At 36.8% G+C, this 23451-nt stretch overlaps 1 protein-coding gene across 12 annotated transcripts in view; it reads right to left on the bottom strand.

Moving 5' to 3' along the window:
• Positions 1-353: 353 nt before the first annotated feature.
• Positions 354-23451, bottom strand: part of FN1 (fibronectin 1) — an 83233-nt gene continuing 60135 nt past the window's right edge. For 2 of the 12 annotated variants that reach the window (XM_027873870.1, XM_027873873.1), the window contains 15 exons: positions 22733-22846; positions 21532-21801; positions 20018-20208; positions 17415-17502; positions 16362-16538; positions 14860-14949; positions 14183-14362; positions 12151-12240; positions 10777-11237; positions 9032-9170; positions 7102-7266; positions 4541-4666; positions 3821-3927; positions 2152-2262; positions 354-1154 (listed from right to left, as the gene is read on the bottom strand). In XM_027873870.1, the coding sequence (XP_027729671.1) occupies positions 1071-1154; positions 2152-2262; positions 3821-3927; positions 4541-4666; positions 7102-7266; positions 9032-9170; positions 10777-11237; positions 12151-12240; positions 14183-14362; positions 14860-14949; positions 16362-16538; positions 17415-17502; positions 20018-20208; positions 21532-21801; positions 22733-22846 (2393 nt within the window). In that variant the 3' untranslated portion in view covers positions 354-1070. The remainder of the gene's footprint in view (positions 1155-2151; positions 2263-3820; positions 3928-4540; positions 4667-7101; positions 7267-9031; positions 9171-10776; positions 11238-12150; positions 12241-14182; positions 14363-14859; positions 14950-16361; positions 16539-17414; positions 17503-20017; positions 20209-21531; positions 21802-22732; positions 22847-23451) is intronic. The other 10 variants (XM_027873871.1, XM_027873875.1, XM_027873877.1 and 7 more) reach the window with 5 other exon arrangements.

Genomic DNA, 23451 nt, shown 5'->3' with positions numbered 1-23451 from the left:
TTTGTTTGATTAAAAATAATATTCATGAATATTTAATTTCAATTTCAGGGGACAGGCAGCATCCTGTAGTGAATAGAGGCAAAGAGCTGGAGCTGGAAAGAACTGGGTAAAAATATGGCTTCAGATATGTGCTAGCTATGTGACTCTGGGAAAGGTAATAAACTAAAACAGCTTTCTATCCTGACTGTTTGGTCTCTTACCATTAGACCATAGAAATATGTTATTCTTAAATTCCCCATTGAGGTAACGATGCTAAGTTATCAAAGTCATTTTCAAGGCATCTTAGTGGAAAGAGGAATATCATGCTTTCCCCTTAATTTCCTTGTAGAAAGAAGAACCTGGGACCACAGAGCTCTGGTTTGTAAATCTTTTATTAAAAGAGTTGTCTTTCCACAGTAGTAAAGCTTTGGCACTTACAGTATAAAAAAATAATCACCAACCATCATTATCCCAAATTCCTCTCGTCAACTGCATACTAAGTGTCTCCAATACAATTTTCTTTTTCCATATTTAAAAAAAAAACCCTGGGGAGAAACTGATAAATAACAGGTAAGATAGAGCTATTGCTAGGAAATTACTAGAATCATTTAGGAAACAAAATCAGGACTGTGCATATTTTAAATATCACAGTGACTGGGAGATGCAGGGCCTCGAGGTTTGCAGGCCACACAGTTAAGTGACAGCAGAAGTGTTTGGTGACTTTCCTATTTCTAAATTTCAATATGTCATTTCTGTTCACAGCAGTTTGGTTGGTTCCAGATGCTTCCCTATAATTGACCTACTTATCCTCAACCAAATCAGGAGTCAAAATCAATGCATTTAAAATACTGAGCGGTAGGAACACTATAGGGCAGAGAGGGCAATTCCCTGCTGCCAATGGTGAAGGAGAAAAGTCTTAAAACACTCCCAGGGTGATGCTGGTAGAAGCTGTGAGCTGAGCTTAAGCTGGGGAAGTTGCTCCAGAGCAGAAGGCTTTTGAATGTTTACCCTGAAAGATGAGTTTGCTAGCATCACTCCATTTTGGACGGTGTCTCAGCGGAAAGTTGCTTGCTCTTCAGGGCTGGAGAATATTACTTTTCTCGGGAATCTTGTGAATTTTCTGTGTCTGCCTGTACATCCAAAGGCATGAAACACTCAATTGGGCAGTTGACATTCTGTTTAAAGGGAAAAGGGGGAAAAAAAAAAGCTTAGTAACAAATACTAAAAGTCGAGCAATCAATAACTGAACTGAATTAAAATCTCCTTGAATTAGTGTTACAAACTACAGTAAGTACATATGCTCCACCCTGACCTATTTCTTTAGAATCACAGGTGTTTTATTCATTTACAGAGGGAGTGATGGGTTATAAGAAAGAATCATACAAACAAAAACTCCTAGGGGACAGCTCTGGGGTTTGCATCCTTACAACATAGAAAAGCAGGGACCACGGTCACATAACAGATAACTCACATTCCATAGTTACAAAGCACTTTCTTAGAGCTACCCTGTGAGTTAAGTAGTACAAGTAATTTTATCCCTTTTCACAGATACAGAACAAAAGCTGAGGGAGGATGAGTGATTTTTCCGTGGTCAGGCAACGAATAAGTTTTATACCCAGGTATTAAATCCAAGACTCCATACTCCAAAACTTTCCTCTTTCCCCCTTTCTCTACTCCCCCTTTTCAACACTTAGTTCGTTAAGTAATAGTTATAGTAATAATATAATAGTATATATAATATAATAATGAATAGTATACATAATGGTAATAGTAATATAATACTAAACAATATTAATAGTAATCACATAGTATATATAATAAGTAAAATAATAAATAGCACATATTAGTAACATAATAATAAATAATAGTACCAGTAATAACATAATAGTATATATAATAGTAATATAAGTAAAGTAACAAGTGGTATATATAATAGTAATATAATAATAAATAAAATAATGAATAGTATATAATAAATAACAGTAATAACTAATAACAATAAACAATAGTAATAAGCAATATTATATATAATAGTAATATAATGAATAAAACAAAAAGAACATATACAATAGTAATATAATAATAATAAATAATAGTAATAGCAATAAGGAAGAATCATACAGACAAAAACTCCTAGGGGAGAAGGCTTGAGGACTGTATGTATACACTCACAGTATTTGTTCTCTGATGATATCTCTGAGAATAGTGATTGTAGGAGTGGCCTGCTGAGCCTTCCGGTGTGGTCTCCACCCCAGGCCTTCGGCAGCTGTCACAGCGCCAGCCCTGTCCAAGCAGAGAGAACAGCGTGATGAGGGGCTTGTGCATGATGATAACACCCGGATGCAGTAAGTCTGCTCCAAGGTCCCGTCTGGGATTCAGAGCCAATGTAAAAAAGTTAAGGCTCTAAGCGAACCTCAATGTCAATGTGTTCTTGTTCCTCTTACAAGGAATCTTGCTGTGTCAGGCAAAAGCCTTATAGCGCCTCAATAACATCTATGTGTTCATGTTCTTTCTCCCCTTCCTAGAATGATCTCTCCTGTCCTTACTCCCTATTAAAATTCTACCCATTTTTCAGGTTCCAATTCAAGCCTCACCAACTTCAAGAAACCTCTCACAACTAGGTCACAGAAGGAACTTTTGAGAGCTCATCTGGGGTGACTTTTTTTTTAAATTTTACAAATAAGGAAACTGAGGCCTAGAAAGGTGATATAAATTGCTTAATAACATGTAGCAAATTAGTGGCAGAGCCCAGACCAGAAGCCAGATTGGTTAACTCCTCATATGGTGCTAATTTTGGCAATTCAACTTGAGTCAATCCGACAAACATTTATTAAGTGCTGTCAGTGTTCAAGGCACTGAGAGGCATTGAAGATATGATACAGACCCTATCCTCAAGAAGTTTCCATTCTAACAGGGGAGACAACATGTACATATGTAAATATAGACATAATATATACAAAACGAATAAAGTAGCTTGGGGATCAGGAAAGGCATCATGTAGAAGGGGAATCTTGAAGAAAATGAGGGAGTCCAAGAAGAGGAGAGAAGGAAGTATATTCTAGTAAGAGGGGATAGGCAGTCTGAAGGCAGCGAGACGGGCCATAGAGAGCTGGGTGTTCAGAATAGTAAATACGCCAGTAGGGCCAGTTGTGAAGATGTAAGAAGACTGGAAAGACAGGAAGGGGCCAGCTTGCAAAGAGCTTAAAATGCCTTAAAACTGGAGTTTTCTATTTGATCCTGGAGGGAATAGGGAGCCACTTGGGTCTATAAAGAAAGGGGTTGGAGTAACATGACCAGACCTGGGCATTAGGAAAATCACTGGTTTGGAAGATGGAGTGGAATGGGGAGATAGAGAGGGAGGCAGGAAGACTAAATAGAGAGCTATTGCATTAGGAGAAATGAAGGCTTAAAAGAGGCTGGTGGCTATGTGAAGAGGGAGGAGGCTGTTTTTGAGAGATGTTGTGAAACAACAAAAATGATAAGATTTGATAATTGTGACTAGACATGAGGATATTGGATATACAGTCCAATCCATATTCCTCTCTCCATCTCTGAGCTCCTCTTGTACTTCTAATCAATTCCACAGAGTTGACCTCTATTAAATTTTATCCTATTTCCTGAATCTTTTTTGTTCATTGTAACTGGATTATAAACCTCTTGAGGACAGACAGCATATCTAATGGACCTGTTGTATTCCCCACAGCTCTTAACATAGGGGTAGACATGTGATTGCTGCACATCAAATACTCTATGAGTGAGTGAAAAAAGCCTTTTCTTGCCTCCCTCATCATCTGCCTCCAAGTATACTCCCTTACCTCTTGGACATAATGCTCAGACATACCTGCTGTCCGCCAAAACATGTGCAAGAGCAGATGGCCCCAAGGTACTCCTTTTGCCACTGTTCCCCTACGTGGTATGTCTTACCATCATCATAACAGGTGGCCTCATCTGTTAAAAAAAATGCAACGTATAATGTATGTGTATATATATAGATATATATGTAATGTGTATATGTATATATACATGTATATACATTACATAATACATATTCAATATGTAATGTATAAGCAAAACCCAGTTCAGAGATTTTCATTTCATCAGTGGCCACTGGACTCTTATTCAACATTGACTTCTTGCCCGACCAGAAAGTGGGGCTTCTGTGTGGCTAAGCTCATTTACGGACTACCACATTCTAAAGAAATGAATCTTATAATTACATGGGATTAAATGGATAGGCAGTTGGAAATCATTTGAAAAAAGGTGAATACAAACACCAACCAAACAACATGGCTTCCCATAGAACATTGCACTATATACAATGTTCAAAGCACTCAGTGCTATAAAGGATTAAAGAACCTCATAATAACCACAAATCATTTCTCATTTCTGAAGCTTGTCTGTCCCTTCTTAAATTACGAGATTAATAAGCATATTAGTCCCTCCCCCAAGGAGACCTCAAGTTCCCAATCTTTCCAGTGAATGAGAGTGGTGGCAGTTATAGCCCAGCTCTGACAAATGGAAGTGCTTAACACAACACTGAAAATGGTCTGTTACTACGTACGAGGATCACACTTGAATTCTCCCTTTCCATTTCCAAGACAGGTGCAGCTCATCATCTGTCCATTCTCTCCTTGGCGATCCCACTTGTCCCCGATCTTGTAATTCACACCATTGTCATGGCACCATTCTGAATAGATGGGAACAACAAAAGGTGAGTATCATTTATGACTGGTTCTCAGAACAGGGAAAACCACAGGGAGGAAGAAAAGTTATAAGGAAATCTGTGATTATAGCTTGGTCCCAATTATTGTGAATAATGAATCCCCTGAAGTGGTCTCATTATTTGAATTCATTCTGCATATTTTCATTAGGCTGGAATCAATGACCACATCTTACATAATTATAACTTCAGATAGGGTGAATTCAAATATGTGTCACCACTTCAGGGTATTCATTATCTACACTAATCGGGACCTAGCTAAAGTTATCATTTTGAGGGATTTAAAAATATGTAAACTTTTAATTTGATAGGATCCATTTCACTCCATAATTGGCAGTTCAAAAAATGAAACATCAGTCAAGTGATTGACATTTGAGTGCCCACATGTAGGTTTCAAGGAACAGATTATAAATGAATGTTTCTTCTAGGAATTCCAGAGATGAGTACAGATTAAAGTTGGATGAAATGACAAACAAAGCTAGATCTGATATTTTCAGGATTCTGTAAGTTACCATCTATTTCACATAACTGGAAGGAAAGAAAAACATTTAAAACCTATGTAGCAGAAACATAAAATCCAATGGTAATACCTGCAAATTAAAGCCTTATTCTGAAAACTGTATGCTTAGAGGTACTCTTACGTGTATTTCATTATAACACATCTAAGATGCTCCTTTACCCACGAGGCTTATATTATACTAAAACACAGTCCAAAAGACAGTATAGAACTATAGACTCTTAAGTTTATTCAGCTCTAGTAGGTCCTCCCTGCTGATTCTTAAACTTTTGTTGTTGTTGTTTCAGTCATGTCAAACTCTCTGTGACCCCATTTGGGGTTTTCTTGGCTATGATACTGGAGTGGTTTGCCATTTCCTTCTCCAGCACATTTTACACATGAGGATACTGAGGCAAATGGATAAGTGACTTGCCTAGGGTCACATAGCTAGTAAGTGTCTGAGGACAGATTTGAATTCAGGTCCTGACTCCAGGTCCTTCTTGCTGATCCTTAAACTTTTAAGAGGAGACTACTGAACAGTTAGGGCATTTGATCAAAGAATGTTTAAGGGGAGTCAAAGGATGATCTGAGAATATGTATATATGTATTATTAGACCTAGAGGCTTAGGTAGTAGAACTTAAAAGTAGAACATTTACAGTATTTAAAAAAACAAAACAAAACAAAACACCTAAACAAAATAATGAATTGCTTGCACATTCCTGAGTTTTTCCCGTATCTGTACTTCACAAAACACTTGTAGCTAAGTTACTTTTTTGTTTTTCAGAATATCCATGATAATCTGGATTAAATCATCTCATTTACATCAAAGCAAAATGCTGTGAAGATTAATTTAAAAAATTTAGCTGGCTTAAATATGTTTTAGTTGTATATGTAGCTAACGGTAAGCTTTTAAACCAGTTCTTTTTACAATTACGGAAAGAGTGAATGATTTCATCCATATATTTTGATTGGTTCACAGAAGTTTACCTACTCTGTAAATAAATAAAAAGTACAAAAATTAACCTTTTATTACAGTCCCCTTCCAGGGTCTCCATGGAGCAGAGGCAACATTATGTGGTGACCTTGAGACCTACATGACTATGACTGTGGGACATTAAATCTGACAAGTACCACACCAGGCTAGGGAGACTTTGCATATGAGATCATGGATGGTTTGTATGATGGCTTCCTAAGACGAGACTGTCTAAGTTTGAAAAGAGCAGGAACTGGCTAATCACTGAGTAATAAAGTTTTTGATAACCACAACTCTCAAAGACCATTTATTAAGTCATCAGAGGAACCTTTCAAATATTGAAGCGAATATAAAAATTAAACACTCATCAGCAGTGATACGGTCTTCCAAAAATCTAAGTAGCAGTAATGTCCTGGGAAATCCTGATGCCAGCCTCAAATGGTTCAGATATAATTATCTTAAGGAATAGTTATATCTCTCAATCTCTTTCAGCCTTTATACTTGTACTACCCACCTTATAAGGTTATTATGAAAATCAAATGAGCTTAACTAAGTAAAAGACTGTCACAATAAACAACTTTATAAATTATTCTCTCTTCCATTAATGTTGTTAATCAAGAGTTGAACTCCTTTAACTGTTTGCGTATCGGGAGGAGAAAAATGTGTTATTATCATTACCAACTAATCTCTGATAAATAATGACATCCACATGTGACCCCTTGATTTATTGCAATATTCAACAAGCAGCATTTCCCATCATCCTTTAATGATGCAAAATATTGCTTTGAGCTAATTTGTTTGCTCCATGTTTGGAACTGCCAATGTTTGCCAAACATGCTTACTTGGCCCATTAGTGCTAATGCATGAAATCCGTAGGAATGGATGAATGGATAGATAGATGGATGAATGGATGGACAAAGCAGGCTACTCACTAGATGAATCACATCTGAAATGACCGCTGCCAAAACCTAAGCATTGGCACCAGAGTTTAAAGCCAGAGTCAGATAATCGCTCCCATTCCTCTCCGATGGAATAGTGAGAGACAGTGAATGGATCAAAACATGTGTCATCTGTAGGTTGGGTCAATCCTTCATTAACTGTTCAGGGAGAAAAGGGGAATAAAAAGAGATGAGTTATAGGTGTTTTTCAAACTACTGAAGAATAAATGCTTAATCAAGCACCACAATCTGAATTAGCTTTTATTCTCACTTCTAATGCAGCATTAGCTTCCAATCATGTTCTTTGGATTTGGCAAAGATAAGCACTGATGGTTTTTTCCAAGGAAAACATAATACCTTTCCATTTCCAGTGGCCACAAATTTGAATGACCAGGTTAGAAAATGTAGAATGTAGAACATATTTCAGTAAAATTACATCCTTAGCATGACAAGTCTCAATTTTGAATAAATCATGATAAGAACATTATCAAGACCTTTAATGCTATGGCAGCTAACAAAAGAAGCTGCCCCAGATAAAAGGAAATGAAATCTGAGAGAAGCAGGCAAAAGTAATAACATGAGTCTGGTTGTTAGCCCAGTTCTGAATCTCCCTAAAAGCTTAAGTTAAAGTGATGGATGCAAACAAAATGTATTCCAAGTTATTCTCCACTAAGTATGAAACAAACTTACTATGATTTCAGATTCAAATTGGGGATGCTATGGTTCTTTTCACAAGGAATGAATCAAAAGGCAATGGTTATTTGAAGTGCCTAGTATTTAAAAAGACATCACTCTGGAAAAAAAATTGGATTTTTGGCATCAGCTAGAAAGTCTGAAAGTTCTCAAAGCCAGGGAAAGTTGGCTAAAACCCAGGCTGCGGCTACTGGGCTGAAGAAATTGGAAAAAGAACTGAAGTAATCTGGAACTATCAACAATGACTCCAGTTTTCTGAAAACAGCTAGGAGTTAAAATTCCTTCATGTTCATAGTTGGGGGAATGAATCTCAGAAAATGATAGGCTCATCATGGTAGTCCAGAGGCCTTTATATCGCTGGAAATTCTTTTCCAGTTATAATTCTGCTGGGAATAAATATTAGGCATTAGATAAGTATTATGCATACTCTTCAGATAAAAAAACAAATTTATAATTTGTTTTTCAGAAATATTCAACAATTTAATTTATAGGGAGTATGAATGACTTCTAAAGCAGTATCCTCATTCATTAGATGAGGAAATGGAATAGAGCTAAGAAACCAAACTGGCCCTCAGTAAACCATAACTCCTCGAGAGATCTGTTACTTAATATTTTCAGTTGTACAGTACAGAAAATCCTAATGATCAGAAGATTCAGGATTCTTAATTCTGAATATTCCTGGCCTCATGTCCAGCATACTGCTGCCAAGAGAGGCTTAGCTATAACCAGTTTGTTAAAAGAGAGATTAGGGGGTAATTCGGAGAAGTGCTAAATCCATCAGCAGCTAACTGGGATAGTCTTGCTGATATAATTAGAACAGAAACAAAACTGCCCTAAAAGAAAATAGCACACTTTAGAGAGAAAGGTGTGAGCTGCGTTTTGTGCCAGGTACAAATAATTCAGATCTGTTCAATTGTAGGAAACTCTAACCTCACTTCTAAAAATGAGGAAAGCAACCTACAGGTAACTTAAGACCTCCTAAAAGGAAGGTGTATTAGAATTGATATTTCATACATGTATGTATTCCTAAAGAGGACATTTGCAGGGGGAAAATACCATCAAACTAAAGTTGGTTTATCCACTTGAAAGGTTAAGTTCTTCACCTCAATTCAACCTAATCCACGTGGAGATTGATACTCAAAAGGATTTTTTAAAGAAGTTTTTGGAAAGAACGTCTCTGGTACTGATCAAAGGAAAGCACTCTGACCACATGCTGTAAATTTGAACATACCAGAGTTGCCCACTGTGACCATCTCTTCCCGGACTTTGTGTCTCCTCTGGTTTTTCACTGCCTCCACTATGATGTTGTAGGTAGCCCCTCTGGTAAGGCCGGTCAGTGTGGCACTGGCTGAAGTTCCAGGAACTCTGAACTGTAATTATCATTAAATCCAAGGGGGGGGGGGGAAGCATTATAGTAAGGAATAGACATGGCCTTTCCTAAGGAATAGTCACTCCACCCTCACAACATAAACAAGGGAAGAAGGGGAATGGAAGGGCCAGCGCTGAGAAGGGGATGGAACGAGGTCATGGCATAATAGGTCTCTAGAGGGATCTTAAAGGCTAGTTAGTTCAAACTGCTTATTCTGCAGAGGAGGAAACTGAGGCCCAGGAAAGTTAAGTGACTTGCCCATAGTCACTTAGATAATAAACATCAGGGGCGGAATTGAACTGAGTTCTTCTGACTCTAGAATTAGTACTCTCTCTAATGGTACCTGCTATCTTTTGGGCCAACCTCCCATCAAATCTCTTCCTTTTGCCTTACCAGGGTTCTTGGCCAAGTCTATCTCAAGTAGTTAGCCAGTCAATCAACAAACATTTATTAAGTGTTCCAGATGATGTGCTAAGTGCTGGGAATGTAAAGAAAGGCAGTCCCTATTCTTGAAGAGCTCTCAACTAACAGGGGAAACAATATGTAGCTACTTGAAATTAAACCACCGCTCTTCAAAATGGTAGAGACAGTAGGGCCCATGGTGCTGCTACCAAAGCATAGTTTAGCAAAATGAAAAACAAGGACTAGATTCTTTGGCAGAGACCACATGAGCACAATCCCGGTCTCCTGGCCATATAAGGGTTAATGGCTATCAGCTTCTGCTATTGAGTATGGGTTGTAACATTTCTGTGTATCCTCACAAGCCCACCTCCTCACACCCTTACCCCTATCATAGTAAACTTTGGGCAAATAGTCAATAAAATTGAACAAAAACTTATTAAGCTCCTCTTATGTCCAAAGCACTGTACTAGGAACTGGGTGGAGGTAGGGCGGGAGTACAAAGATAAAAATACTAGAGTCCTGCCCATAAAGGGTTTATATTTTGTTAGGGAAGAGAGGACAGCACAGCAAATGCAAAGTAGAGTAAAGTGTTCTAGGAAAATTTGAGGAAGGAAACAATCCTTTTATCTGGGGGAAAGGACAAGAGTAGAATATTAAATGGATGCCAGAAAGAGGAACTATAGGTAAGGGAAGTTTCTGGTACTATAACAATCACATATAACACCTCCTCAGGCTGCTTTTTTGCATTATAACCTTGATAATATGCATGTGAACGATGTCAAGATTTGTTATTTCTTTCTCATGGACGTCTCAGTGGGAACCTGCGTGGGCTAACTGCAGAGATAGTATTTTACTCATTCTTGAATAACTGCAAATTCAGGCAGAATTATAGGGTTTGAAATGATCTGTCAATCAAGACCCCTAGATGTGTGAGAATTACACAGATTTAGCTTGCTGAGCTTCAACAGCTCATCATTCATTCCTTCTCTTCATCTAAGACTAATGGTTCAATGCTGGGAAGGCACAATAGGATCAGACATGGGTGAAGTGCCAGATCCTAACCATGCCATCTTCTCAAAGGCTTCTGGGAATGAAGCCATTTGGAATTAGGTCTACGACAAGGAGTCAACTACGCTATAGTTAAATCACTTGGCTTACACCTTCTTTAATCTCACTATGCAAATGACAAGAAAATAAGCAATTACCTGTAAAGGTTCTTCATCAATGCCAATGGGATGGCATGAAATGATATATTCAGAACTTTCCTGGAGTGGTGTCCAAGAGATGGTAGTCTGAGAGAGAGCTTCTTGTCCTGTAGAGGCATTTGGATTGAGCCCAAGAACATGAGGATATGGAAGATGATCTGCATCCCCTCTGGGGATGTTAGCAATCTGAATCTCCTCATCTACATTCGGTGGGAATGGTCTTGGCCTATGCCTTATGGGGGTTGCTGCTGTGGGTGGTGTAGTCCGCCTAAAGCCATGTTCCTCAAAGATCATTTGTTGCCCAACACTAGGTTGCTGGCCGGTAGTGCCTGGAAGCTGTATACCATTTCCATTGTCATACCCAGGATTTGTGATGAAAGGGGTCTTTTGAACTGTGGAGGGAACATCCAAGATCTCTGGTCCATTAGGGTGTGGAAGGGTTACCAGTTGGGGAAGCTCATCTAGCCAAAGAAAGGTTAGAAGCAAAGCACATCAAGCTCCCGAAAAAAAAAAAAGCAGCATTAATCATTATCAAATCAAGCAATAATTATAGACTGTTTTCCAATCTGATCAAAGCCACTCATAAATTAGCAGCTTTCAGAATCATAGCACACTTTTCCAGGGAGAAATCTTTGCGATTTTCCCAAAAGTTTCTTTATAGCTTAGAAAGAAAAAGCATTAGTATGAATTTTTCATACCACTTAGACAAAGCTATGAGCCCCTGCACCCCAAAGAAGCTGCCTCTTCTCAAATTTAGAAACATAATGAATGGGACTATAATATGCATCATATTTTTTTTTCATTTGAGAAGTACATCTGAAAGGATGTAATTTCAGGCTATTCATGTCAATAGATGATGGATGAGAATTAGGGAGGTTTAGCTTATTGGTTTTCCAAGGATTCAAATAGTAAACTAGATAAATACATGTTTAAGTCAATTTAAAAAAAAAAGAAAAAAATTCTCAGTTAAACATAAATGAAACATTTTGTTCATAGAAAACAAACTGGAAAATCAAACATTTTTCAACACCAGGGCTTCAGAAGAGGAGAAAAGAATAAAGATTTGGCAGTATCTTTATCCATTTCTTTAACGTTTAAAATTTTGATGCTAGGCTTTAAAGAGCCCAGCTACTTAAGAGATTTGTTTGAATTTGTTTTTACAGTCACTACCAACTTCTTTTATACTGCCTGCTGCAAAGGAGAAAAAAAGAGCTGTAATATAGTTGAACAATTGCTGTTACTGAGAGGGAAAAAGAGATCAAAGTTATGCTGTTAAAAAATAGTAAGTTAGATGCGGTCTTTTCATACTGCCAATATGATCATTCATTTTTAGTCTTGGTTAGAATTTCTCTTGACAATCAATGCATTTTTTACCTGTCTTTATTCTTCCAATCAATGGTTCACTCTTTTGATTATTCTTCAAGGCAATGACATAGATGGTATACTCAGTTCCTGGTTCCAGACCTGGTAGAAGAACAAAATAATCAGGTTATCCTCTTCTCAAAAAAACAAAACAAAACAAAAACAAAACAGTTTTCATGGAAACAAACCTTCAGTGCTATATCTGCTTTACTATAGGAATTTCAAATGGAGTCAGGCAGGCTTATGTACTCAGTGACACATAGTAATGATAATAATAACAGGTAACCTTTATTTGAGGGTTGTTTGCAAAGCTCTACCTATTATCTAATTTGATCATGCCATTATGGGAAAGGCTAGACCTCTAGTCAGATGACTATAACTCATTTCTCTTGTAAAACACCTGGCATAGTGAATGGCCTATAGAACACAGAAGCTGCTTCCAAATGAATGTTAGTGAATCATTACTTTAAGGTTTCTACTTGGAAGAATATCAAGGCATCTTTGCATATTTCTTTTCCATGAGACATGTTTGCCTCCCTGAATTCAGGAAAAAAAATTGTAGTACTTGTTCAAAAAGATAAAACTTGAATGTCACAGAAGTTCTTGAATAATCTCTGTAGAAATTAGAAGACTTAATTATAAATAAATGTAAGGGATTCTAATGGGGCCATTAGTTTTTGGTTTGTCAATAATGCATAGGACAGTTGAGAGAATACTGGATCTTTCACTAGTTCAAACCTGACTGCTTCCAATTACTACCTTGGGCAAGCCATTTAATTTCCCTTGGCATCAGTTTCTTCATATATAAAGGGGGAAAAAATGAGAGAGTTGGATTACATGGCTTCTAAGATTCCTTCTGTGATCTTACATTTAACAAAAAACCTGATTAATTTACATCAGGCCTTCTCCCAACACTGGTATCTGGGATGTGGGAAAAATCCATTGCAATGCTCTCTAAATGTTCAGCCAGTTTTCTCAATGTGCAGAGCCTCAATTTTGAGTTCTATTGATTCACTATCAAGGATGATAATCAGATCATAATGTAATAAGAACTTCAACATTGCTTGAGAGATCAAAATTTAAGAGTCATGGAGAGAGGGTGTGATATGCTACTTCTCTATTTCAGTTCACTTCACGCAGAGGTTTTAGAATAGAGCACATTGGGCATCCAGAAAACCATTCTCATTATGGCCACAAATTGATATTTGTGTGAATGGGCTGCTATGCCTTAATTATTCAAAACCAGTTTGTCAGTCAACAAGCATTTATTAATGCTTACTATAGGGTGATAAGCTCTGAGGTTACAAAGAAAGGAACTTTTCCTCCCACCATAAATCCTGCTATAAAGGGATGCACATTCTAATGGGAAAAAAAAACATGTAAATAATTGGGTACATACACTACATATGCAGAGTAAGTAGATAGAACCAATGCCTATATTGTAAAAAATATAGTGATGGCACTGGCATCTGTCTTTCAGTAGTTAGATCAGTATGTTAGATCAGTACATCAAGGAGAAAGATATTTTGTGGGTAGGTATTGAAATAATTTTCTGGGTAATGTATCTATGTTTTACCATGATTATCCTTGGAAACTTAGTGCTTGGATGCTTAGTGCATAGAGATCATTTATTTCAACCTCATATAACAACATGAGGATGTTAAGCCATTCAAACTTGAAAATCCCTTCATCTGGGATTAAAAAGATTGGTTTTAGGTTACTATAAATAATTTGCTTTGAAAAAATCCAATTGTTGACGCTTTGATGGAAGTGACATGGTAGCTTTTTACTTAACTCATCACTATTTGGCACAGTATAGAAAGGTTGCCTCAGACTCTAAGGCTACTCTTAGATGTAGAATATTGTTAGAAGAAACCAGATAGTGACTTCTGACCCTGTAGTTTCTATCATCAATGTCCCAGAAGAATAATGTTATTAAAAATCCCTCCCTAGCATGTCTGTAAGGAAATGCTCAAAAGTTTCCTATCTGTGTGAAGAGTCTTGGGGAGTGAGGTAGAAAATTCCCACTGGAGAAGAGACATACCAGTGATAGTGGCCTCTGTGACCCCAGGACGAGGTCGAGGGACTACCTCTCGGGCAGGTGACCCAGGCTTCTCATACTTGATGATGTAGCCAGTGATCCGAGCTCGGGGTGGCTGCCATGAAACCAGCAGTGAATTAGGTGTGGTCGTGAGAAACCGAAGGTTGGATGGTGCATCAACAGCTGAAAGAAATCAAAGTTGGAATGAAAAAAAAAATGAATAGCCATTGAATGAAAATTAAGTCACCTTCCCAGTTCCATTTACTTAACCATAATCAAAGGATGGATATTGAAGTTTTCCATAAATAATTAAGGAAATGAAACATATATAATAATAAAAAATACAAAAAGTTATCCACTCTGTCAGTACCACCACCACTAAAGTTCACATTATTTAGTACATAAAAACAAATGGAAAAACCATAAAAAGTTTTCAACCAGAGGAATAGTTTGCATGCTAACTATGAATATGAAAAAAGAAAATATATTCCCTAGGATAGAGATGGACAAATAGTCAAAGATCAAAAGGGTATCTAGAAGGAGTAACAAGCTGTTATGAGCATATTATGGTTAATTAATTATACATATAGATAACTATAGACGGAAGCATATATGGCTTCATTGTTTAAAGTTCAATGCAAAATAAGAGATCATTCCATGTTTTAAAAAGAAGTGTTTACCAGTTGAAGCATCAATCACTACAGGTGAGCTTCGGGCATTGTCATTTAGGGTGTAGAGGTGAATCTTGTAATCAGTGCCTGGTTGTAAACCTAGAAATGGAATTTAAAAAAATGTCTCTGTTCTTACATTATAATGAAAAACAAAAATTCCTTTGATTATATGGATTCCGTCATTCTCTTTTCCTTAAACAAGTAAGTAATCACATGGAGGTCCATTTTAAGGTGGGTAACCGGGTGGATATATATAAATATATAATAAATTTATATACTTATAAATACAGAATATATAAATATATCATATATTTATATACATAATATATAAATACATAATATATATAAAAATATGATATATTTATATACATAATATATAAATACATGTACATACATATAATACATACATAATACACATACCTACATAATACATATACATACATATAAATATATAATATGTATAAATATATAGGAAAATATAAATATATAAATTATTAGGGGCTAAGAGATTTTCTATATCCCAAAAGAAAATCATAAATGCAAAGAACCTCATTGGGGATATAAGTTGATAATCCTTTCCAAACAGGAAAAATAAAAACCAAAATTTCCCTTCAGGAGATCCTTTTGATAGGGTTAATATTTAAGTGCTTTTTTTCCCCACAGAAACAATCAGAATTTTAGAGCTGAAAGGGACCTCACTTCCTCAGCTTTCTCTAGACAAATATTTGCTCTCTTGTTCAAGTTCATATCTTTATTTGTATTGTCGACTCTGTTAATCTCTGTTAATCCTACAAAAGGTAGTGTTAGGAAATACGTGTCACCAATTAGCCCGTTTCCATTATAGTAGTAGCATGCCTAGTGCCTTAGAAGGAAAGGATGAGGTTGGAAAATACCCTAAACTTGAGGTTTAGTTCCCTTCTTCTAATCAATAATATAACAAACCAGTGTTTTGGAGGTCGTGCTTTTGTGGCCAGGGTAGAAAAGAAGCCCATAATAAAGAAAACAATTGAATTATTCTAAAGATAACAATGAAATAGAATTAGCTTATGGCAGAATTTTGCTTCTTTTGGTCCAGAACTGTGATTTTTATTGGTGCAGGGAAATCCCAGTGAAGGGATTTCTTCTACAATGCAGGTCATCAATTGCTCTACAGCTCATAGTATTAGAAAGTTATCTATGGCATTTAGAGGTTAAGTGATTTGTGGAGAGTCACACAGCCAATGTCTCAGGAGAGATATGAATCTAGGTCTAGGCTGCCTGTCAGAATAGTATTGGTTAATAAATAATGCCAATGCCTTATTGATTAGACAAACCAGAGACTAAAACCACCTCCCTTCTTTCCCAGTTTGACAAATACTTGGCTACCTAGGAAATTCCATTTTGAACAGCGTCTTGTAGACCAAATTTAGAACCATGAAAAAATATATAAAGTCTCTTCTGTTTTCCCAAATAAGCTTTTTTTTAGTTTTTTTTTTAATAATCAGAGTAAAGCAAGAGCCCTTAATTCTTACCAGTGATAGTATAGCTTCTGACTTCTGGGCTGATAGTTCTCTGAACAGGACTCTGACCATTGGATGGGACAGCATCAACCTGGAAGCCTGTGATAGTCTCTGTCTTGGTTCTCCAGTTGATGGTGATGGTGGTCTCTGTGGCATCTGTCACACGAGCCCTACGTGGAGGACTTACATCTACATGACAACAAAGTATATGGTTTGTTGGTAGCTGTTGTATCCACAGAAATGATGATTTGGAGATGTTTTTTAAAAGCGTATTTTATTATTTCTTACTATATACAAGTATAAGTATTATAAAGACTCCATTGTTAGGAGCATAATGTTGGCTTCTTATGATTGTGATGTTAACATCTAGTCATTCTAAAAGGGAAATGGTTTTGGAAAATTAACATTAGCATTTCTGAATCCTGCTATTATGACAATATTCCATTATTATTAATGTTATACCCAAGGGAATAATGAATAGTTATTAAAATTAATAATATCATACATTGGTTTACCACTTTTATTCTTTTCAAAATGCCACACATCTTCTAACTCATTTGATTCACCTAATAATCCTTTGAAATAAGTAGTTGACCCCCTTAAACAGATGAAAAAATGGAGCCATAGTGGGGGCACAATTCCTTGCACCTAAGGTCTCAAAGCTAGTTATTATCAGAGCTGTCAATAGAAACCAAATCATGCACTTGTATTTTTGGATATGCCAGGGATTAAAACATCTCTGTTTCCCATGCCCATTGTCCTCCCCCCCACCATATTACTAAAACAAAAGTCTATTATAATAAGCATCCTATCAGATAAGTTCTGGCCTTGTCCTGCAGCATTATCAAGAGACTTTACTGTATATGCCAATGAGTTCTTTTTTTGGGGGGGGGGATGTAGAATGTTGGGAAAAAAGTATCATCTTCAAAAGAAATTCATTTTTAAGGAAGGCCTGCCTCTCCACCACAGTTGAGTATCATGTCCCTACAGTCTTAGGTGCTATTTTTTGTCTCTTTGTTCTGTTTCCTACATAGTCATGGATACAGGAAAGTTTGAATTACTTACTTTCCAAAGTAGTAACTACACCCTGTGCCGGCCTGCTGGTCAGAGTATCCTTAAGAGCATAGACGCTGACTTCATATTTAGTTGCCACCTACATAAAAGGAAACCACAGGAACATTAACAGTCAGTATTAACAACGTAATCTTAGGAAAACAAAATAAAACAAACAAAAAAATAAAAAAAATTTAAATTAATTAATTTATTATTTTTAGTTTTCAACATTCACTTCCATAAGATTTTGAGTTTTCAATTTTCTCCCCCGCCCTCTCCTTTCCCCTCCCCAAGATGGCATGCAATCTGATACAGGCTCTATTTATACATTCATATTAAGCATATTTTCACATTAGTCATGATGTGAAGAATAATTAGAACCAATGGGAGGAACCACGAGAAAGAAGAAACAAAACAAAACAGCAAAAAAAAAAGGACAGCAAATAGTATGCTTCAATCTGCATTCAGACTCCACAGTTCTTTCTCTGAATGTGGATGTCATTTTCCATCATGAGTCTTTTGGATTTGTCTTAGATCCTTGCATTGCTGAGAAGAACTAAGTCTATTAAAGTCAATCATCGCACAATGTGGCTGTTACAGTGTACAATGTTCTCCTGGTTCTGGTCATTTCATTCAGTATCAGTTCATATAAGTTTTTCCAAGTTTTTCTGAAGTCTGCCTGCTCATCATTTCTTATGGAACAATAGTATTCCATTACATTCACATACTACAACTTGCTCAGCCAAAACCCAATTGATGGGCACCCCCTCAATTTCCAATTCCTTGCCACCACAAAAAGAACTGCTATAAATATTTTTGTACATATGGGTCCTTTTCCCATTTTGTGATCTCTTTGGGATACAGCCCTAGAAGTGCTATTGCTGGGTCAAAGGGTATGCACAATTTTATAGCCCTTTGGGCATAGTTCCAAATTGCTCTCCAGAGTGGCTGGATCAGTTTACAACTCCATCAACAATGCATTAGTGTTTCAATTTTCCCACATCTTCTCCAACATTTATCATTTTCCTGTTTTGTCATGTTAGCCAGTCTGATAGATGTGATGTGGTACCTTACAGTCATTTTGATTTGCATTTCTCTAGTCAATAGTGATTTAGAGCATTTTTTCATACGACTGTAGATAGTTTTAATTTCTTCATCTGAAAACTGCCTGTTCATATCCTTTGACCATTTATCATTGGAGAATGACTTGTATTCTTATAAATTTGATTCAGTTCTCTATATATTTTAGAAATGAGGCCTTTATCAGAGACACTGGCTATAAAAATTTTTTCTCAACTTTCTGCTTCCCTTCTAATCTTGGTTGCATTGGCTTTGTTTGTGGAAAACCCTTTCAATTTAATGTAATCAAAGTCATCTGTTTTACATTTCATAATGTTCTCTATCTCTTGTTTGGTCATAAATTCTTCTGTTCTCCATAAATCTGACAGGCAAACTATTCTTTGCTTTCCTGGTTTGCTTATAGTATCAGTCTTTATATCTAAATCACATACCATTTTGACTTTATCTTGGTATAGGGTGTAATATATTGGTCTATGCCTAGTTTCTGCCATAATATTTTCCAGTTTTCCCAGCAGTTTTTGTTAAATAATGAGTTCTTATTCCAGAAGCTAGAATCTTTGGATTTATCAATTGTAGGTTAAAATTTTTTTTTAAATATATTTGGGACATACATTTGGAGGGTTGGCCATAGAGATACGAGATGATACATGATTCACTCTTTCATGATGTGGGGGGCATCAGCAATGGATTGGCCTGGATATTACTTTCTCTTGCCTGTTTTTCCTCGATTCCCTCTTTGAAATGGTTAAAGTCAGGTTCCAGAAAAACACCCTTTCCTTGGAATTCTGTGACTGCTACTGGCAAAATAATACCTTTTTTGCAGTTTCTATAGCTACAGGAAGTTGGAATGGGGGCAGGATAAAGGAATATGAGTGCCAATAGGACATCACTCACTCTGACACTGTTGCAGATGGCTACATCCTAGTCACAAAGTCTGTCCTTTTTTTTGAGGCAAAGTTCTTAAAATTCATCATCAGAATATCTGCATTTAGCTCACGAATAGAATTAAAGGCTGACTCTCTCATCTTTTCAGAGATAATGCGGGTGAGGGAATAGGTGGGGAAGAGAATCAGTTGAATTGAGAAGCCAATAATCCAGAATTCTCTATTATCTTCAACTCAATATCTCAGATATGGTTGGAAAAGCTAATGTTCCCCTGAAGAAATCCTATTTAGTATGAACTGCAGTATGAATACTTCCCTACATTGAGTAAAGGACTGGGAGATGATGCATGTGGAATCTTGCCTAGCCATGATATGTACTAATTAGAGATCAGTAAGTTTTGCTCAAACTGTTTTATGTCATGAGAAGGTTCAGAGGTGATTGGTATATTGGGAAATGGCTGGTATAAAAATATAGGTATCAATTAAATAGAATTAATGCAGGTAGGAAATATCCTTCATCTGAAGACTGTATGTAATACAGTTTTAGCTTTATCATAAAATTTAATCCCTACCTCTTTGGTACGGGCTGAACAGAATTAAGAATTATCCTTTAATTTTTTCTTACTCTGAAGAGATAACAATATGAGTTACCATCAGTCCTGACACCACAACTGAGGTGCTATCTGGAGCAAGGTTGATTTCCTTCGTCATCGGTCCTGTCTTCTCCTTAGGTGTCACTTGCACTCTGTATCCAGTGAGTTGGACATTGGGTGCTGTCCATTGTGCTGTCAAGCTGGTTGGAGAAACCTGAGTGAACTTCAGGTTGGCTGGTGAAGGAATAGCTGTCAAGATGATCATTAGTTAGAGGTTACCTTGCAGAAACCAGGGGATAGACAGTCATAAGCACTCAAGGAAGCAAAATAGATTGATCTATGAAAAGTATAAAGCAGCCCTGACATAACAGATCATTCTTTTGAAATTGTTGGGTTTTTTTTGTTTGTTTGTTTGTTTTTTGCCGGAGAAGGATGTGTAAATTTTGTGGATAAGAAGGACCGTGAGAAAAGGGCATGTTGGAGCACAAGTGACTTTTCTTTCCATCTCCACAGAATCTTAACATCAAGGATAACTGTCAGCTACTGGAAAAAAGTCTTGGGTGCTGGTCATTGGGTTCTGTTTCTCATAAAGAAGTGTCTGCTCTAAGACAGAACCGATATATCCTACAGGCCATGTATCTGTCAAGCCAAACTGATCTAGGAGCACATATCCCCCCCCCTTTTTTATTGGTGTACAAAGATAATAATGAATCAATTGTGGAGTCATTCCCCCTACTTTTAAATATATAAGAACATTTAAGGTTTCCATTTCTTATGGAGAGTTCTTGGCTAACTTTAGAGCATTATCTATGGTTCAATCCAAGATAGTTAGATTGACTTCAGACAGAGGAACTCAAGGGCCAATTCAATGCAGCTCAAATTTTCACAACACCTCAAGACCATACCTATAAGCCTTCTCTGTTTCTGTGTTCATAAAGCAGAAAGGAACAGACTGTTCATGGAAAACAACCATGTTTCCAACAACTTCCAGAAAGTTTTAATTTTATATGTTTTTATTTTGTATGCATATAATCAATGCTCCTTTAAGGATATTTAAATGATCAAACACCCAGCAGGTTATTAATTGGAAAAAAAACCCCAAAACTTACCCTTGTTGTCTCAGAAAGATGCTGCTGTCAAGTATCATTTTTTTAAAAAAAGAAAATGGTAAGCAGATATGATGCCAGGCCTTTATAAACACAGTGAAGGCAAACCACAAGGAAACATGATTTAAGAAATAATCCATGTATTTTAGTTGAAGCAAAGCACCAATTTCTAGTCTGCTGCTTTTAGCTCCTGGTCTTGTGCACAAGCCATGCATTTCTGAGATTTCCTTGTATTAGGCCTATTTGTCTTTGATCTCACCTAAGCATTCTGCTAGTCCACCATTTCCTCCTCCCAAGAGGAACATTCAATTCCTGTTCTTGCAGGAGGTTTCTTTTTTTTTTTTAATTTATTTTTTTTTCTAAATTCCTGAGATGGGCACCAGTAATTTACGGCAGTATCTTTCACTTAGCAGGGCATAAAGCCACTGTTCCCATGACCACCTGAGTGGTACAATGAAAGGTATACCTGTGGACTGGGTTCCAATCAGGGGCTGGCTCTCCATATCATCGTGCAAGGCAACAACACTGACTGTGTACTCAGACCCCGGCCTGAGGCCCTGCAGTTCTGCTGTGTCTTCTTCACCATCAGGGGCGGGAAATAGCTCATGGATTCCATCCTCAGGGCTTGAGTAGGTCACCCTATACCTGGAAACTTGCCCCTGTGGGCTTTCCCAAGCAATTTTGATGGAATCGACATCCACATCAGTGAATGCCAGTCCTTTAGGGCGATCAATGTCTGTTAGGCAAATTAATGGTGAGAGGTTATGGGAAAAGCAAGTAGGGAAATAAGCATTTTATAACATGCAAAGCAGTTTTGCAGATACCATTCCCTTTAACAAATTAACTCCGATCAAACAAATCACTATTAATTAAATGGAATATTACTTGATGGGTTCTAAAAAGATTAAATTATTTTTTTTCTGATTTAAAAAAAATTAAAAAATTGTTATCCTTTAAAACTAAAACAAAAGCCAGGTGCACATGGATGAGAAACCCAGACACCCTGCAAAATGTACCCACAATTGGGATTTTATATCTACTTAATTCCAAAGTAATAATTCTTCTTATTTCATTCTTTCTTTTTTGCAATGTGGTGTTAGTTTTACAGACCAACTTTTTCTGTGCCTTGAGGATGGTAAAGATGATTTCCAAAGTGAGTTTTAGACTCTTGTACATATTTCTCCAACACCTGTTCTTTACCCCCCCTCTATTGGGTGTTTTCAATGACATCATCTAACACATATTTCACATTTTACTACTAAATTTACTACATCTTACTGTTAAATGGAGGGAGGAGTACATAAATTCAATTTTTACCATCCAGACATAGAAAATGAGGTCCTCGCAAAAACAAAACAAAACAAAACAAAACAAAACAAACAAATAAAAAAACCAAACATTTTGTAGATTTGCTAAAGCCAAATCATGTTCTGCCAAAGCCATCTGAGCAAAAGGATTCTGAAGCATAGCACCTAAGTGTGGAGGTTTGGCGATGTCTCCCTCACAAGTGAACTACTGTGCCACTGAAAAGGAAAACTGTCTGCTGAGGGATTGGCTGAGGATGTGAACCAGCAGACAGCTGTTCTAGCAGGAGAAATGTGCACGGGGCTTTTGGATACAAAGACAAAATTTTACCTTTGAAATTGAAAAACAAGTAAGATACATACTAGTGACTGCCGTCTGAACCAGAGGCTGACTCTCTCCATTTTGATTCTGAGCATAGATGCTAACCACATACTCTACTGTGGGCTGCAGTCCCTCAATGGTCATTTCTGTTTGATCTGCAAAAAAAATGTTAACATATGACTCAGATGAAAGTAACATATTGTGAGATATAATGTAAGTGTCTACGTTGGACAAATACCCTACCCCTGACTGAAAGAGCAGGAGAATCTGGCATCAAAGTGAAAAAAAAAGGGGGATAGTTGTGGAAAATTGTCCTATGTGGTCCCATCATCCAGTGAGAGTTTGGCACTGTTCTTCCCAGAATGAGCATTTTTATTTTTTAACCCCATTGAAATATATATATATATATATGTGTGTGTGTGTGTGTGTGTGTGTGTGTGTATATATGTGTGTGTGTGTGTGTATATATATATGTATGTATATATGTGTGTGTGTGTAAATATACATGTACATGTATATTAGAGAATTATGTCTAATAGTTAATAATTAAACCAGTTGAGGAAGGTGAGAACCTACTTAACTTTTGAATAATGAGCATTGATCTAACTTTCCAGATGGTTTTTTCAGGTCCTGATTTGATATAGCACATAAATATATTGTTGAATTGTATCTGACTTTTTGTGACCCCATTTAGGGTATTCTTGGTAGATACTGGAATGATTTTCCATTTCCTTCTCCAGCTCATTTTACAGATGAGGAA

The sequence above is a fragment of the Vombatus ursinus genome, unplaced genomic scaffold (assembly GCF_900497805.2).
Source record: "Vombatus ursinus unplaced genomic scaffold, bare-nosed wombat genome assembly UNPS02014802.1, whole genome shotgun sequence".
Lineage (NCBI taxonomy): Eukaryota > Metazoa > Chordata > Mammalia > Diprotodontia > Vombatidae > Vombatus > Vombatus ursinus.
This window is presented reverse-complemented; position numbering and strand designations above follow the sequence as displayed.